The following is a 17,879-nucleotide window of genomic DNA, read 5'->3' on the forward strand; positions in this document are numbered from 1 at the left end:
CGACTCCTCTTAGTAATGTATATGTCATCCAGTACACGCCACACTGCAGGAGGGAGGCTCATTGTTCATCTTAGAATGTAATATCAAACTTCTCCTTTCCAAGCGTGTGAGCCTCTACTGGTTAAGATGTAACTAGTTGTGATTGTATTTTACATTATAAAGCTTTTAAGGGGATAGATGCAAGTTAGTCATTTTATGCTCACTACTGCCACCTCAGGTCTTATGCGTAACTGCAGCTTCTATATTAAAGGGATATTTCAGGATTTTTGACATAGGGCCTCATTTCCCAGTTATTCATAGTGTTGCTGGTTTCTGGAGATATTTTTTTGTTTGTTATTCATGCAGTTCTTATATTTGAAGAGTTTCGTGGTGCTAGGTTAGTGCGAGGCTAGCGCATTTCTACAGTATCAGCGATACTGTAGATCTTACGCACTCCACAGTGCACCTGAGGCAAATCACTTATAACGCCAGACTAACGATATAATTGTCTGTGTTGATAGAATAATTTTTGGAATATTACTGACCTTGCATCACATGAATGATCGCATTTTGAGGGACTATTTTCTAGCAGATCACTCCACCGCCGCGTAGCTTATACAACCACGAAGCTGATGCTGCTCAAATATAAGTTATTTTAAATGCAAAATGGTTAAAATTATTCTATCGACACAGACATTTATATAGTTAGTCTGGCGTTATAAGTGATTTGCCTCAGGTGCACTGTGGAGCGGGTCAGACTGTTTTTAATGCAGGCCAGCTGATACCATAGAAATGCACTAGCCTAGTGCCACGTAACTCTTCAAACATAAGAACTGCATGAATTACAAAAAAAATATCTCCAGAAATTATTAACACTCTGGATAACTAGGAAATGTGGCCCTATGTCAAAAATCCTGAAATATCCCTTTAAGCTTGTGCACGACGGCACTTCGGACTCGAAATAACACCTTTTTGAGTGACAGTGCAGGATTTTAGAGGCAGTTGTGGTGAGCCGGTCTGAGCTCATTCTACATATTAGGACATGGCTGGAACATGTAGGGGGATGAAAATACTTAGTTTTAGCATTTTTAAACTCTGTATAGTCCCTTTAACATGATCTTGATTTAATATTGATATTGAGCGAGTAAAACAGATTGTCTCAGTTGAAACTGTAAAAGTGGGAAAAACCTAAATGTGAGATGACAGTGGGGCAGGGCGATATGGCCTAAAGTCTATATCACGATATGAAAAAGAAATATCACGATAGCAACGATTGACAATGGAGAAATTCTTCAAAATCCCAGTCTTACACCTACTGGGAAGATTAATTCAGTGATTTTTTTTTATTTACGCCATACTAATTTCCACGCAAATATGATCTACTCAAGTGGTTTACATCATTTTATTTTACTTTTTTAGCACCTGTCCCTGTGTTCTACAGTCAGTGTTTATGCTGCTCTGATGGAGCAGAGCGTAACATAAAGTATATCATGTCTGCAATGAAAAATGATATCGCAATAATGATTTGCGATACGATATGGCCCACCCCTAGATGACAGCATAGCAAAGATACAACAGTTTCAAATGTAATACATTTGTTGCCCTCATGTCCCTCTCCCTATTGACAGACAGATCTGTTCTTCTTAGTTTTGAGATCTCCTCAGAGAACTAGGATGCTGCTGTACAGTATGACTTCCTTTTCCCTGAAAATAGGTCTAATTCTTTCCTTGTTTAGGCCTTGATGATAGTGAACAGTTCATGCCTCGACAAGGGATGGTTAGATCTCATTACCTGCTGAGTTTTTTTCTGGTGGTGTCAGCTAGATGAGCGAAAGTCAGTGGGGGAGGTTGATTTCGAGCAATCTGGGCAATTACCCCGAGCAAAGAGGTAGCTGAAAAAGCAGCGCAGTGCACTCTCTTATCATTACATCTTGCATCGTGATTGAATCTCAGTATTTGTGTAGGCTACTTAATGTTTGCCTCTGTCATTATTTACTTAATGGACCAAGGCTGTTTTTATTGCGTGTGAAAGTGCTCTGATACTGAGACATGGCCATAGACTGTAAGCAGTTATTCTATTTCCCATTACTACAATATTTACTTCTCCTCTGAACAACACAAAGCAAGTATCAAAGACGCTAGTTTGTTTTCCAGCTTCTTGCTTCATCTCACGTAGTGATTAATAAACTGCTGAGTTGTATTTCCGTGTTTCTCCCATGTGCTTTATAGCTATTACTCATGACGTACTGTATTAGGTACCTATTAAAACTAATCAGCTTAATGCTGTCATAGCACACACTCAGACACATGCATGTTACATCAGCTCATCTGTACCGGCATGTGACTCTCCTGTCGCTGTCAGGGCACATGCTTGAGTACATGCAGGGCTATTGTTTTCTACATCTAGGACAGGTATTAGTAGAAATGAAACGATTCGTCATTTAAAATTGTTTTGAACTGCTTGAAATGTGAATTGAAGTATTTGTAATGTTAATAATAATAATGCATTGGTTTTATATATATATTTACTTTGCATTATTCATTCACTCCATAGTTGGTGGTGTTAAGCTACTATTGTAGCCACAGCTGCCCTACATTCACTACATTCGTCAGGCTTCCTGTTGTTCCCAAACGGTCTCCCATTCAAGTACTGACCGACCCTTCCCTGCTTAGCTTCCAAGGTCTGACGGGATCAGGCAGAGCAGAGGCGGTGTGGCCTCCTCCTATAAAAGGAGACATTTTGTGAAAAAAGTGAAAACAATTGAAATCGGGAACTTAAAATCGTTGTATCCCTAGCTGTTTGCGTTTCTTCTTTGTCTTTCTGCTTCATTTAAATCCTTACAATACATTTACACTTCTCAGGAGACTTCCAGCAAGTCCAAGCGCCCCGATAGCTTTGTGAGTAAGGCTGCTGCGAGCACTGTTTCTGGCGTCAGTGCTGTGGCTGTCAGTCCTGGCTCCAACCGTGTGCTTTTATCTCTCCCTACACTTCACCCTTCTCTCCATGTGCTGTCCTGCCATGTACATCCTGCGGGCCAAAACATCGTCCGACCCAAAAAGTAAAAACAAGCTCAGGCTCTGCAGACAGGGTGTACTTCCATAGAATTGAAGGATGGGTCAAAAGCAGAGAATACATTTCCTTGTAAATTTCAAAATTTGTGCAGTGATAGTGAATGAAGCCCTTCCTCTCTTCAACTCTCTTTAGACTTAACCATTGAAAGCTTTTGTCTTCATTAAGTGATGAATGAATCATGGCCACATCAGTAATCAGACTGACCACATCAATATAGACAGCCTACAGAGGTAAGTCTTTTTCATTAAGTGTCAAATCCCTCGCGGCGCTGCCATCCCCGGTGTGTTTTTACTGGAGCAGGTGTCATGCGCTAATGCTGCGTCCTGTGGGAGAGCAGGCCGCGTCCAGGTGCTGCTCAGGTGTGCTCCTCTGCCGCGCGGGTCACAGGTGCCTCACACACATGTTCACAGGCGCCGGACTGAGAGGAAGGCTCACAATGCAATTATGGCACTAAAAATATACTGTGTGTCAATGTGCAGGACCAGGGCGAGGAATGTCATTTATTTCTGGCATTTACAGTATCATCGGAGCTGCTCGGTTGATATTATTAAAAATCGCGCAACTGTGAAGAAAAGGTCAGCAAACAATCCAAGCTATTACAGAATTTTGCCTCCGCTGATTTGCAAATGTTCTGATTCATTTATACAGTTTAGATTTTTAGTTTAGAAATGTAACAGTGAAAATCCTTGGAAAGTGGACAGAGTCGTCAAGCCACTCAGCTCGTTGTGCTGTGCATTTTGAGATTGCGGTTTCGATATGCCCTTGCTTCAATTCACACCTAAATTACACTTGTCGGTTGCCCACAGCACATGCACATGACGAGGATAGAAGAGCTCAGAGACGAGGCGTGGAGGTGCGCTACAGTTTAGTTGATTTAGTCAGTCATTATGCAGAGCTGCAGGGTGTGCTTATCTATTACTGCGGTCAGTGGAGCATGAAGAGCTAAAGACGAGCAGAAAGGGTGCAAATCTCTTTTCTTGATCCCGTGCCGCCCACCTCTCTTTAACCATGTGCTAGCTCCCGCTCGGAGCCGCTCCCCCTCCCAGCCCCCCCGGGTCTATGTGGTGCCCGTGCCCCCAGTGTGTGAGTGGAGAGGTTGCCCAGCTGCAGAGGATCAGCTGTAGTCTCGGGAGGCCTGGAGGGCTGCCTCTCTGTAGACGATAGAAGAGCTGGGCACTGGCCAGAGTCTGATGACATAACCAGTCTCTAGGAGGCAGCTGCAGGGGCCAGCGAGAGCCGTGATTAAATTTATAATCCGTGAAAAGGTGTCTTCATGTGAGATTTTCTATAAGGAAATACCTATCCTTTTGAATTAGCTGAGTACTTGTTTTTTGGTTTTGGTGCAGCAGTTACTTATGCACGCCCATAACTACCTACTTTAACCTGTTTTTTAATACTATTTAAAAAAAAAAAAAGGTTTAATTGAACCATTTTGCAGGTTGTCCCTTTTCCCTTCTCCAATTCCAGTTATTTCTCTTTTGCCTCATGTTCCTTTTGTTGGATGCCAAGAAAAATGTTCCAGATTATTAAATAGATGCTGTACTGCTAAAAGGAAATCATTCATTCAGAAGAATTACTTTTAGTTGAACAATTAATGTTGCTCAGTTTGTTGCCTGTTATTGCCTGTGCCAGCTGCAGCCTTTATCTTTATCACTGCGTAAATAACACTAAGTATAACATATGCTCTATTTGATAATTAGATAAGTCATAATTTCATAGTAAAGACATGTCTCTTTATGTTTTAGCTGAAATGTTTTTATTCACTTCCAAAAGCAAAATATGTAGTGTACATTTTGTGCCTGTGCTAAATTTGTTGGTTGTGAAGTGAACATGATTTTTGCCCACTTGGCACAAAGGGAAATGTGACGCGTAGTTTTAGTAACCACCACTCATTAAAGCAGGTGAAGCTGCATCAGGAGAGCAGAGCAGCGCTGAAGGCTGTGTCCACAGGGACTGTCGCTGCAGTGACTTGAGCTTTGGTTTGAATGCTGCGGGTCTGATCAGTTTGTAAAACACTAACATTTGTTTGTCTATACTCCCACTTCACTTGACAATGGCTGACATTTTGTGCTGCTCTTCCACAGCCCTGACAGTGTGAAGTGTGGGAAGTGTGGAGAGAACTATGGCTCTTTGAGATGTTTACTGCCAAGAATCTGGGGGAGGGACCATTCCATAATTTATTAACTTAAAATCTCTTAAACTTTTACATTGTACCTCTTATGTTCATCTCGCATTAATAGAGGCCGTGCTTTTGTTTTATTTAATGCAGACTTGTGTTTGAGAGAAGCTTTTCTCTGGCTTTGTAGGGTTTTTCAATGTAAGGAAATATGCCAACAGTGCTTGGAGTAGGATCAGCATTCCTAACCCATATGTGTATCCTTCCTTGTCCTTCACCTCGCCTCAGCTTATTTCACTGTTCAACAGTTGTTTGGCATCTCCGGCCAAACATGCACTCATACTTTGATGCTACACACTGTCTTGATTTTGAACCCGACTAGCAACAGTTGCTTTAGCTGGCTCCTGACCTGATAAGGAGGACTGAGAGTCTATGTGTGAAGGTTTGATATGTGTGACCAAGCGAGCATCTCTGCCAAAGCTGCAGCTATTACTGTGTTGGTGCGTGCCATGGTGGGAGATGTTATTAGGGAGAGCATCACGCTCTCCTATGAGAGAATGGATGTGTGATTATGAAGTCATCAGCCGTGAACCAGTGAGGCTGGGGAGCAGCACCCCTCCTCATGGGTCCTCAGGGTGCCATTGATTGGTGACCATGTGTTTGTGCCTGATAGACTGTGAAATGGTGTGTTGCTGCACGGCTGTGTCACACCTGCGTCCCACCAAGGTGATTGATTGGTTTGGTCATGTGGAATGTTCCCATCTGGTCCACAGTAATGCATTTTTTTTCTTCATTTCTGAATAACAAGCACTGGCAGGAGAATAGTTGGGCCTGGAAAAAGGCAAAGGCCAAGTGAAAACATTTTCCCCCTGCCACCTTTTTTTTCCTTTTTAGTGAGTTTAAAAAAATCTCACAATTCACATCTCACCCTGCTGTGTTTATACATGATTGGAACAAATTCAGGAATATTCTCTGATAAATTGAAACAAATTGTACGAAAGGCCTTGATTTAATACGCTTGTGTGTTTGTATAGGCGCTAATGTGACTGTATGACCGTTTCTCTTGTGTTTTGTGTTATGATGGCATATCTTTGATGTGGTGGAGAATGGTGACACCTTTATGTGATTAGTAACAGTCGATGGAGGTTTTTTTCTTGTGAGCCTTGTGTAAAATGTAGTCATTACCCCGCTTTGATTTTCTTAATCCTGGCTTCTCTCCTTTAATTGATCTATTCATTCCACCTAATGGCTAATTACACATCAGCTTCCATGAGTTGATGCATTTATCATCATACTATGTAATAATCAGTGACATTTCAACAAAGAAAAAAGTAAATATGCAAATATGAACTCATTAACATTTGCTCTTGCTGTTTTGAATAATGTCACTACTGACAAGGTTGTGTACACATAAAATCAATTTGAGCTGAGGGCAAGGCAGGATACTTCCCTGGATGTTTGAGGATATGTCATGTTTTTGCGTTCATCTCTTTTTGAATCCACAGCTGATCCTAAGTTTAATGTGTTAAAATATTGACTTTATCCGTAGCTTCAAAGCACGTACCACCTATGTTATCACATGGTTTATTTTAAAAACAGTGAACGGAAAAAGAGGCCCTTGGAATGTGTTTCACAGGCAGCGAGGCACACTCACTAATTGGCTGTTTTTGTGGCTGGGGTTTAGAATTGATCCCTGGGGAGGTTGAGGTCACTATTCTACACGTTATCAAAATAAGCTCAACACAGTGCCACACTTTTGTACTATAACGTGATGATCAATAAGAAACGACTGTAAGCCTTACACTTATGCCGCAGTTTAGTCACCATTTTCAGTAGTTGTTTGGGAGGGGGAAAACTAGGGCTAATGTATAAATTATATATCGATATATTTTTAAATGAGATATGGAATTAGACCATATTACCTAGTTCATATTCAGAAAAGCAAAAAGAAACAGGTGATATCATGCTGGGTGTTTAAAAACGTGTATCTTAAACTGAGCATTTTACCTTGTTATTTATTTCTATATATATATATATATATATATATATATATAGAAAAAAGATTGACCTAAGATTGGCTATTTTTATTTAAGACATTTTTTTATTTAAATGTGCATCTTACGCCCCTTTGTTATACAGTGTTTATGTTTACATTTTATAGTGAGTTTTCAATAAATTTGACTTTAACTTAACATTTCATTTCACAGCTCTCACTTTGCGGAAAAAATATTGGGATATATATTGTATATCGATATTAAACCTAAATATACAGGGATATAACTTGTGGTCCATATCGCCCAGCGCTCGGGAAAACTACAGGTTCCCTTTTTATTTTGTCAGTTTTCTAACTTTGCAAAACACTTATTGGTTCACTGAATCATTTATATTGTATGACTCGTGTAAAAGTGTGTCACAATCTGAACAAGTCTATATCAGACAATGTTCCATGTTTTTGTTTTACCTTTATTTATTTATTTATACTAGCCATTTATTTAAAAGCCCATCTTTATTAACACAGAGGTTTTTGATTATTAATCAGAGATTACGTAAGATCAACTGTCTCGTAGGGCAGCACAATATATCACCAAGTTATCTTTATTAAAGGTGACGCATTATCGATATCGTAACAGCAAGTAAGTAAATTATCTGACTGAGATTTGTCCTGGTTTTGGTGCAGATTTACTATTTCTTGTTGTGAGACAATTTGATGGGGAAAAAAGCTTGAGATGTTTGTTTAAAATGTAATTAAATATACTGTGCCGAAGCGGTTTAGCAAAATATTGCAATAATATTGTTATTGCAATGTTCAAACAGTTATCGCATATCGTGCTTCCCTGCCGTCCAGTGTGTTGCCTTTACATTTTTGAGAGAGACCCGTGTGATTACATCTCTGCTCCTCTTGAAGTGCAGTCGGTCTGTTGTGGCTGATGATTCGATTTGAGAGTGGTTACACGGCGTGTCATTCTTTATCTTTCCTCATATTCTCTTGGCCAGGGACTCATCAAATTCGATTGTACAGCAGTTGTGGGAGCGTAATACAAACAGTTTTGTAAAATGGTGCATTTGTGAGACATAACATTTTTTTTTTTTACAAGATTATATTGTTGACAACACAGAGATAACAGCATAAAAGTTCCCATCAACCATTGCTAAAGTATACTCAAGTCTATAGCTGTTAACCAAATGTTTTCAGGCTGCATCGTTTCAGTTTTGACCATTTAAGTCTGGCAATTTGCACAGTTTGCCCCGGGGTTAATGACGCTACGGTTAAATCATTTTGTCACCACTAAATCATTTGCTTGCGCATAAAAGGCATCTACATTTTATTTGTGATGTTTTCCTTGCGTTAATGCTGTGCCAGGAAACATAAAGGCTCTCTCCGCGCTCTCAAATGGATCACATTAATTGTTGAGCATCAGGGCTCGGAGTGCTATGCTAATGAGCAGCTTGCAGAATATTTACACCAGAAGTGATGGATTTTTCCTCCTGTAAAGATTGATTTTTCACTGCATTACTGATGAACTGCAGGACGACACAGTGTATATTGAAATTCATAATATTGCTTGTAAAGGAGGTTATCAGGCGACTTTGGGTCACATGCATTTCGACCTGTAACGCAAAGGTTTTCTTTTCGCTTCCTCATTGCTCTTCCTCGCAGCTGTCTCTCATAATTCTAGGGTCAATTTTGTGCTAAACTAACCTCTTGGAGCTCATTAGTGTCTTGCTCGGTCCATCCTCTTTTTTGCTCTCCAGTTGCACGTCTACTCCGGTGCACGTCACATGTTGTGAAGCTCCTCAGTGTTTTCAAAGAGCATTTACTTTCATCAGTCTTGTTCTGATCATTTTACCACTGAAGCTACTACACCATTGCCAACTTAGCCTCTCGCAGGGAAGCAGATTTGTTTTTAGCTTGTTCCAAATTGTTTCTATTGGCACAGTCTGCAGCCAATGGAGACTAGTGCCCTCTGCTGGGTTTTATAGAAATGTCATCTGGGAGGAAGTTTGACTCATTCTTTCGTCCAGTGGTTCTCAGCTGTAGATTTGAGATCCACCTTTGTTTTATCTCGACTGCGCTTAAGTCCTGAGAGTGAGAGAGTGCCTGTTCTGTTTCACTCTGTTTTAGCTTAAGGTTATATTATAAAGAATTTCCTCTCATAGCTGTGTTGATTTAAGCGCCGTTCCTACGGCTCACTACTATCAAAGACAATAAAAATAAAAATCATTTCAACTCAGCCATTTCAATAAATGCACTCTCTCTCCCCTTGTTACCTCCAGCAGCTCCTCCAGTGCTGAAGCAGAATAATCAGCCTCCTCTTCTCTCCCTCTCCTTTCACCCACACTCTAGTGTCTCTAGTGAAGCCCCTGGAAGAGTTGTTTCCCTAACGACAATCACACTCTCTGGCATTGTCTCACTAAATCACATACTGTTTGCACTAAAGATTGTTCATTCAATGACTATCACTACCCTTGATATTTCTGTTTAAGCAAAGTGACAAGTGAGGTGAGGAAAACTGCGCATGTGAAAATGTGATGAAGTTGTTTATGTTCGTGGGCTGAGTAGGTCTTAACACAACCTTAAAACACAAACAGTAATACACTATGCTTCTAATTATTCTTTGCTCTGATTTATGGTGCAGTCTTTGAATTTTTTCACAATACTCAAGAGTTAGCAACTTCCTTTCTTTTTTGGAAACAGATTATTACAGTGACCCATTTTCTGGGGAACAGTTTTGTGTATCAGACACAAGATTGTGTGACTGCTTGTATGATAAGAGAATATTTTATTCAGCTAATTTAGGCTCCTGGTTTTGGAACTGGCCAAGCCAGCAATATGTTGTCCTTGATATATGACTTTGTTCTACTTTACTTCAACATCATAAATATGCATTCTCTGAAAATCTCAACAGCAATAATAGCCACAAAGCTGCAAAAAGACTTTCTTAGGTTTGTGGCTGTTGCTCAATTGCTGTAGAATTTATGATTAATATAACAAACAACTTTAGATTAGACTTTAGAGTGTCTTTATATTTCCTACATGATTATCTACGGAGTAAGTCCAGAACTTACTGGATCCTGTTAAGCACCATCTTACTATATTCAGTTTTTTTTATGTTTAGGTAGGATATACAGTACCTGTTTGTGTTTTTAAGTCTGGCTACTCCAATGTTATTGTCTTTAATCCATTCTTTCTACTTTAGTCTAAAAGAAACCTAAACACTGCTGCTCACAGTCACCTTCTAATTATAGGTTTTAGAGGTTATATTCAAAAACAAATGTGTCTGCTTCAGTACGCCACAGGAGCTGCAACAGTGATTTATAAATTATTCATGTCAGACACGGTGTGTGTGTCAAAACACATGCTGCGCCTAAATATTTAACTCAGCACTTGACCAGCCTTTCAACTGAGGCATTTAGAATCATTATTTTCATACCAAATCAGTTTTAAAAGGAAATAAAGAAATGAAAATTAAAATGTGCCGTCTGAGGCTATATTTCATCATCCCTCTATGTTGGAGGACGTTGGTGGTAACCGACAAGTTAATCCTATTTTCCTTTTGCAAGAGCGATGGCTCAGAAGCGTATCACATTATTGTTGGAAGACAAGCGGCTTTGCCAGTTAAACCATCTTTCCAGATTTCCTCCTAGCTCCTTAGTCTCGGGAGGCGTGTGCGCTCTGATGCACTCCAGTCTCCTGCAGGAGTGCGCCGATAAGCACAAGCGAATCCTCTCAGATCTGCTGCTCTTCACCTGCGCTCCAAAAGCACTGTTCAGATCAGTCATCGTGGAACAAAACATCCACGCTCTGCAACTTTTTAACTCACAACAAACATATTTACCTTGTCCCTGGAGTAAACAGAATTTAGTGCTGCTGCCAGTGTCTGAGGCTGTAATATTTGGAAGTCTGACACAAATAATGCATGGTGCTGTTAAAGTTATTCATCACTCTCAGCCGCAAGCTCTCATTTGTTTGTATGTTTGTTTTCGCGGCAAGTCAAAGTGCTGAGTTGGGATATTGTGATGAGTATGATTCATGTGCACGGTGAGCTAAAGCTTTCTGTCGTCCCTGATGGCTGCTGGTGAGAAGTGCCCTCAGGTTGACAGTCATATGTTACATTGTAATTACTGACAAAGGTGTTTAATACTGTTGTGAATGGAAGCAACTAGTGAATTTGTTGTTGATCAAGATATATTTGTAACAGCTTCGTTTGTGTTCTTTTTTTACCCAGGTAAATCAGAGAGAGCGTCATTTGCTGGTTACGGGAGGGATCCACCGGTCTCTGGCTGTCAGGTGAGCCCGATGGTGTTATTGTCCACTCTCTTGCACTGTATAAAACCATGACTTTAAAATCAACAACACTATACGACATGTCAGGTGTGAGTGTGTTTTGTGCGTTTACCAGCTCACATGAAGGCTCAGATGTCAGTGTGTTACTGTGTCAGTGCCTCTAAAGGGATTTGAAGGGGCATGTGAGGCCACTCTACTACAGGCCACAGCTCAGGTGATCGGCACACGACTCCTGCTCTGGAACGCCTGCAACCGATTAGTGTAATTAGCCCAAGCTTTTAATTGGCCTCTTAACCCGGTTTGTGGGGGCTGGAGAGGTCAAACGCCGCCAGGGTGATTGAGGACGGTTTTAAAGATGCAGCATCAACATCTTCTTATAGAAATTAACAAGTGAATCAACTCCTGATTCATTGACATTGAGGGTTGAAAGAAATCACCCATAATGACAGATTAAATACAGTGGGGAAAAAAAGTATTTGGTCAGTTTCACATAGACATTCTATTGGATTTTGGCCAAATACTTTTTTTCCCCACTGTATATTCATCTCTCCAAATACAAGTGAAACTCGGAAAATTAGAATCGGTGAAAAATTCATTTATTTCTGTAATTCAACTTAAAATGTGAAACTAATATATGACATGTAAAGTGACATATGTCAAGCCTGTGTGTGGTGGGGTGTGAGTAGTGTGGTTCGCATACATTTGAGGGTCCAGGGTAGTGCAGTTCTTACAGTATGGGTGGCTAGGTGGCTTGAGGGTTAGCTAATGTGGATCAACATGGTGGGACAAGACAGCTGTAGAGGGATGTTGAGGGGAAACAGGTACAGAGATACATCGGTGAATAAGTGCTTGAAGTATAGTGCAGTGAACACATGTTGGACACATAGATTTAAGATATAAATGAATAATGATAGAACAACAGAAGAAAGGGGGCAATCGAAATGCAGATCTCTATTGTTATTACCGTCATTGCTACTATCATCATCCTTATTTTCACCATTATCACTTTCGTTACTAACATTATTATTATACATTTTATTTTGATTTGAATCATTACTACAGCCTAATGATAATTGTTGTCATTATACATACAAACGTACACACATACACACACATGCATATGTACATACAGACATACATACATACATACATACATACATACACATACCCATGCATATCTATACAGTAGGTACACATACATGTAAGCAATATTAGATTATGTCAATATTATTATCATTATTATTATTTCCATCATTATTTAGTTTTTATTATTAATTTTATGCAGTTCAATGGGCGGTTGGACGCTAGCATTTGATTGGCAACACATTGATCCCTCTCGGTTAACATGTGAATGTGTGCCTGCTCGGGTGTGATGCATTAAGAAAGTGGCTCACTACCAGCTCACTTAGTGGTGTGTTATCGACGTGAGAGTTTTGTGGTGGGTTAAGAGCTGAGGGATAATGTGTTGTGGTGTTGGGTTTGTGTCATATTAGGTTAATTTTGATGTAATCATGAACATTATTATTGCTGTTAATATATCCATGTATGTGTATCCACTGTGACTTGTTTATCTGTTTTTTTTTAGTCATTTTACAGTCATTTTAAAAATATTCAAATTTTCTGAGATTTTTGATTTAAGGTGTTTACAAGATGTGAGCCATAATAATTAAGATTATAACAGATTATAACAAAGTATAAATAATGAGTCTATCATATATTAGTTTCACAGTTTAAGTTGAATAACAGAAATTAATGCACTTTTAAAGGGACTATACGGAGTTTGAAAATGTAAAATATTTTCCTCCCCCTACATGTTCCAGCCATGACCTAGTGTGTAGAATGAGCTCAAACCTGTTCACCACAACTGCCTCTAAAATCCTGCACAGTCACTCAAAAAGGTGTTAATTCGGGTCCGAAGTGCCGTCATGCACAAGCTTAATATAGAAGCTGCAGTTACGTGTAAGACCTGAGGTGGCAGTAGTGAGTACAAAATGACCAACTTGCATCTAGTCCCTTTAACAATATTCAAATTTTCCGAGTTTCACCTGTATATTATAAATATTACTGATTTAAAAATGTATTACGTTTATTCAGGCATAATAAACTCATGACAAACTCCAGTTTGTTACCAAGCTGCAAAAGCATGTTCTGGACTGTGGAGCGTTTCTACAATGGAGCACTGAGAAAAAGAAGAACTCGTAAAGTTCAGCCATCAGTGGCTTCGGGTACAATGTTTTTACTTTAAAGATGTGTTTTTTGTCCACACAAGCGTCTTTTGATCCCCCATGCAGAGTTAATAAAATAGATACAGATGATAGATGTATTAATTCAATAACAATAATAAGAAGTATGTTTTATTTATTCGATACTCTGCATTGTTTCAGTCGGCGCTGAGGCCTGACGCTGGGCCTGGTTCTGTGGCTGCTTCAGGAAAGTCGGCAGCTCCGTTCTACTCCTTCACTGGACCCAATCCCAGAAGACGCTCTTTACAAGACGCCCCTCCCATCGGTAAGTGCTGTGTCTGTACTTCTTTGACAAGGACAAAACTTTCAACCAATACAGAGTTGAGAACACCGCATAACTGTGAGCAAACTCTTCTCCAACTCGCCTCACAGAGACAGTAACACACACTCAAATCCCAGTAACTGTGTACTCTTCTTTGGCTAAATGCTGTAGTTGTACATTGATTTATTAGGATTTGCTATGATAATATATGTTTTTTTGTTTGTTTATTATTACACCTAATAAGACAAATTAAAAGTATTAATAAAATCTTGATCATTTTTGTCCTGATTTGGGCGAGGCTTTGTTGAGATTTAATGCATGTTTTGTTATCTTTCAGTGGCTGTATTGTTTGTTGTCAATGCAAACATGGATTTTACTTCATACCTTTTGAGTGAATACATGTGCTTTCATCTTTCCACAGATCCTCTGCAAACAAAAAAGGTTCGCAAGGTCCCTCCCGGCCTGCCATCATCTGTGAGTGGAAGATCATCTACTCTCACATAAACAGATTTCACAGTGAGCTTGCTTAAGCAGACACACACAAACACTTCCCTTTGACTTGCACACAAAGGGGGCTCTTGGATTAGAAGTCAGTATTTTGTTGTTGACTTGTCTATGGCTCCTCTGTTCCCAGTGAATCCACTAAACAAAGTAGTGGTGTTTCATGTTTGTTGTTTACACGCTTGTTGGTAAATGTTAGCACAGGGCTGTCTCTGTAGGTTAGGTCTCTATGCTCCTCTGTGTGATTGATTTTCGGCACTGCCCTGTCACAGCCTGGCCTCTCCCAGGAGAGAGAGGGGCTGTCAGAGCCCATCCCCAGCTCTGCTCTTTTGATGTTTAATTAGTCATTACGAAGGCGAACAGGAGGACAGACAGAGATTAATAGCACAGAATATCTGAAAATTCTATTGGTAATGATCCCTCAGGAGCCGCGAGCATTAGGATGCAGGGAAGTGTGGAGCTCAGCTTGCATTTGCTTAGACAGGGGGTGTTGAAGCCCATTAATATGCATAAATCACTAAGTCAGATGTTCATTGTTAAAACCCTTATGTATCTGCAAAAGGTCTTTAAGCCGTGACTTAAAGTCTTCAATAGTAACAGTAAAGTGTGTTTTTGTTCCTAATCAGACACAACTGGTGCGCTGAAAATCAAACCCTTTCTTCTGTTAAACAGTAAAAGGTTTTCCTGGGTGTTGTGAGGAAGTCTGAAGCTGGATTTGCCTTTCAGAGCTTTGATGATTGTCACCTCTGCTGCTATTACTCTGAAATCAAATATGGAACAGGCTGCGTAACATAAAAGGCTGGCATGTGTTTTGTTTCTGGATTTGTGTTTGAAAGGAAGTTTGTCAGCGCGTGCGACAGAGAAAGCAGTCTCTGGAAAGATGGCGTGCCGCCTTTTTCTTAAGTAAGTGATATATTTGAGGTCTTGTCAGACGAGCGAGGGGGGCACAAGAATGACTGCCTCACAGGTTACATCTCTTTGTTGTGTAAATGGACGCTGGGCTTTTATTTGTCACTACTTAACACATGGGCGCAGGTGCAGCTCTGTGACTCATAAGAGTACAATCAGGCGCTACAATGCGAGATGGGAGAAACAGTGACAGAGCATGGGATAAAATACAGATTCTTCTTGTCACTCAGTGCTGCTCACAAGATAAAGCCTCGAGCTTGGAGGAATTATCCCAGTTAGTCTTTGAGCCTATTTGGCACATAGAGAAGGCAGGTTGAAAAAGCGCTGTAGGTCTCTCTTAACGTGCTGAAAGAGAAAGAAAAACATTGAATCTGGTTTTTGATAGGTCCACTGTGGGGGAGTGGGAGGTTGTCTGGCAGATTTCTGAAGGTGTAAATATGTTGTTATAAGACTAAAAGAGGCCAAAGGTGAGGCAGTTTGCTTTGAACTATTGCGAGGTGTGTAAAGCTACTTGTAGCCCTTAAACGTGCGGTTGCTGTTCGAGAAGTGTGATTGCAGCATATCTGCGGGTGATTATCACCAAAGCCGGTGTTTATATTGCTGGCTCTGACACTGGTGCTGATGGGAAGTGCTGAGGGGTAGATGCACCTGGACTCGAAGCTTTGCTAGAGGCAGCTGTACCAGGGGCCTGCAGCGTACCTGTAAAGCATGAATGCAGCTGCAGATGCCACTGAAAGCTTTTGCTTGTGTAAGCAAGCGCTAGAGCCTCACCAGAGACTCCAATAGATAGTTAATTTAAAAAAAAATCAACACAGTGCTTCCTATCATTATGTATACTGCTGGGAATTTCATTATTTATTTATTTCTTAAATCCTCTTTTTCCTCCAAGTTTGTATTCTGGCTCAACAGTCTAAAAATAAATTTAAGAGTTAAATCAGATCGCCAATGTAAGTTGCAACTCCAAGCATGCTGTGTGTACACTACATGATGGAGCTGAATCAAAATATTTACGGGAGCACATCCTCTGTGCATTGAGGTTTTGACACTGCCGTGCGCCGGATGTGAAGGCTATCTAGACAGGCCAGCTGGTGATTGCAAACATTTAAATGTTTATATGGCTTTTACATCTACTTATATACAGACTCCTCCCATTGCCTCACACACACTTTCTCTGCACTTTGCTAAATTTGGCCTTGAAGTTCCGCTGTTGGGTTTATGCGGTGACTGTTTAATTATTGGACCATTTAGAGCAGCATTTTACTAAAGTTTGGCAATTACGTAATCTTGACTAAAGTAATATTTGGTAATAATAATTCTGGTGCATAGAGTGAGAGTGGGCTGAAGGGCACAGGACAGACAGGCTGCTTCAGCTCATGGGGAGGATACAATATATGTATGGGAAGCTGTAAGGGCATGCTAAGTGTGTGTGCGTGTGTGTGTGTGTGTGTTTGTGTGTTGTGCAAATACTGTTTTTTCCTACGAAACCTTGTCAAGGCAGCGTGCCTTGACACTTCCTCCCTGACTTTAGCCCACGGACAAGAGAAAAAAGAAAGTACTGAGATTCAGCTTAGCCTCGGGGACTATTGCAAGCAAAACCCCTCAGTGTGGATGACAAAAAAGACTGACATTTGCTTTTGACAGATCACTCAAGTACTCTAGTTTCTGTGTGATTTGTACTGCGCTGGTTGTAAGAAGAAAAGCCACAGGGTCTGAATTGAAAGACTATACAGTATGTAGCAGTGCCTGTTTATTGCATGACATTCAAAAGCTAAACTACCTCCTCCTTTTATCCTCCACCTGTCTTTAGAGAGCCACAAACACCACACATCGCTTCACTGCAGGAAAGTTTGGTAACTGTTCCAGAAGAAGCTGCTCAGGTGCAGTGGTTAGTTTGGTTAAACTCCCGAACATTTTTAGGGCATTTTTGTAAAAACAGGAAATGTGAAAGAAGCAACTTGGGCTGTGCATTATGATTATTACACTAATTGGTACAGCAATACAATTATGGAGAAAAAGTTATTAATAACAATAACTTCTAAAGAATATATTTTAGCTTTACTTTTTTTTAGATGATGAATTCTCTTATTTCTCTTTTAATCGAACGACACAATTATAGGAAGCAACAAATGTTAATTTAATTTATCAATGTTATAGATTTGAAGAAATATTGACATGAAAATATTTTTAAAGTTTTTTTCAGATGATCATTTCTGTATCAAAACAGGCGCTAATGGCCATCTGAGCGCTGTGTTACTCTCAAATTTGTAAGAATGACTAAATGTATGAGTCAGACGTCTTGTGTGTGGGAGAGAGGTTTCAAATGGTGTAGATAAGCTGCTACATGCTGTTACATAGCGCAGCACAAGATGGCCATATGCAGACAGAAAATCAGAGTTAAAGAGTCTCATTTCATCACATAAATCCTGAAATCATGTTGCGCATCCAAAACTTGTGCTGTTTTCATGGAGGGACTGAGATTGCTGTGCCTCGACCCCAGATTCTCCCCAGAGA

The 17,879-nt window shown here is 40.1% G+C and overlaps 1 protein-coding gene across 2 annotated transcripts in view; it reads left to right on the forward strand.

Moving 5' to 3' along the window:
* tcf12 (transcription factor 12) overlaps nucleotides 1-17,879 on the forward strand; it is a 48,230-nt gene that overhangs the window by 12,356 nt on the left and 17,995 nt on the right. For both annotated transcript variants that reach the window (XM_079555067.1, XM_079555068.1), the window contains exons 6-8: nucleotides 11,395-11,456; nucleotides 13,838-13,961; nucleotides 14,380-14,432. In XM_079555067.1, the coding sequence (XP_079411193.1) occupies nucleotides 11,395-11,456; nucleotides 13,838-13,961; nucleotides 14,380-14,432 (239 nt within the window). The remainder of the gene's footprint in view (nucleotides 1-11,394; nucleotides 11,457-13,837; nucleotides 13,962-14,379; nucleotides 14,433-17,879) is intronic.

The sequence above is a fragment of the Gobius niger genome (genome assembly GCF_951799975.1).
Source record: "Gobius niger genome assembly, chromosome: 4".
Lineage (NCBI taxonomy): Eukaryota > Metazoa > Chordata > Actinopteri > Gobiiformes > Gobiidae > Gobius > Gobius niger.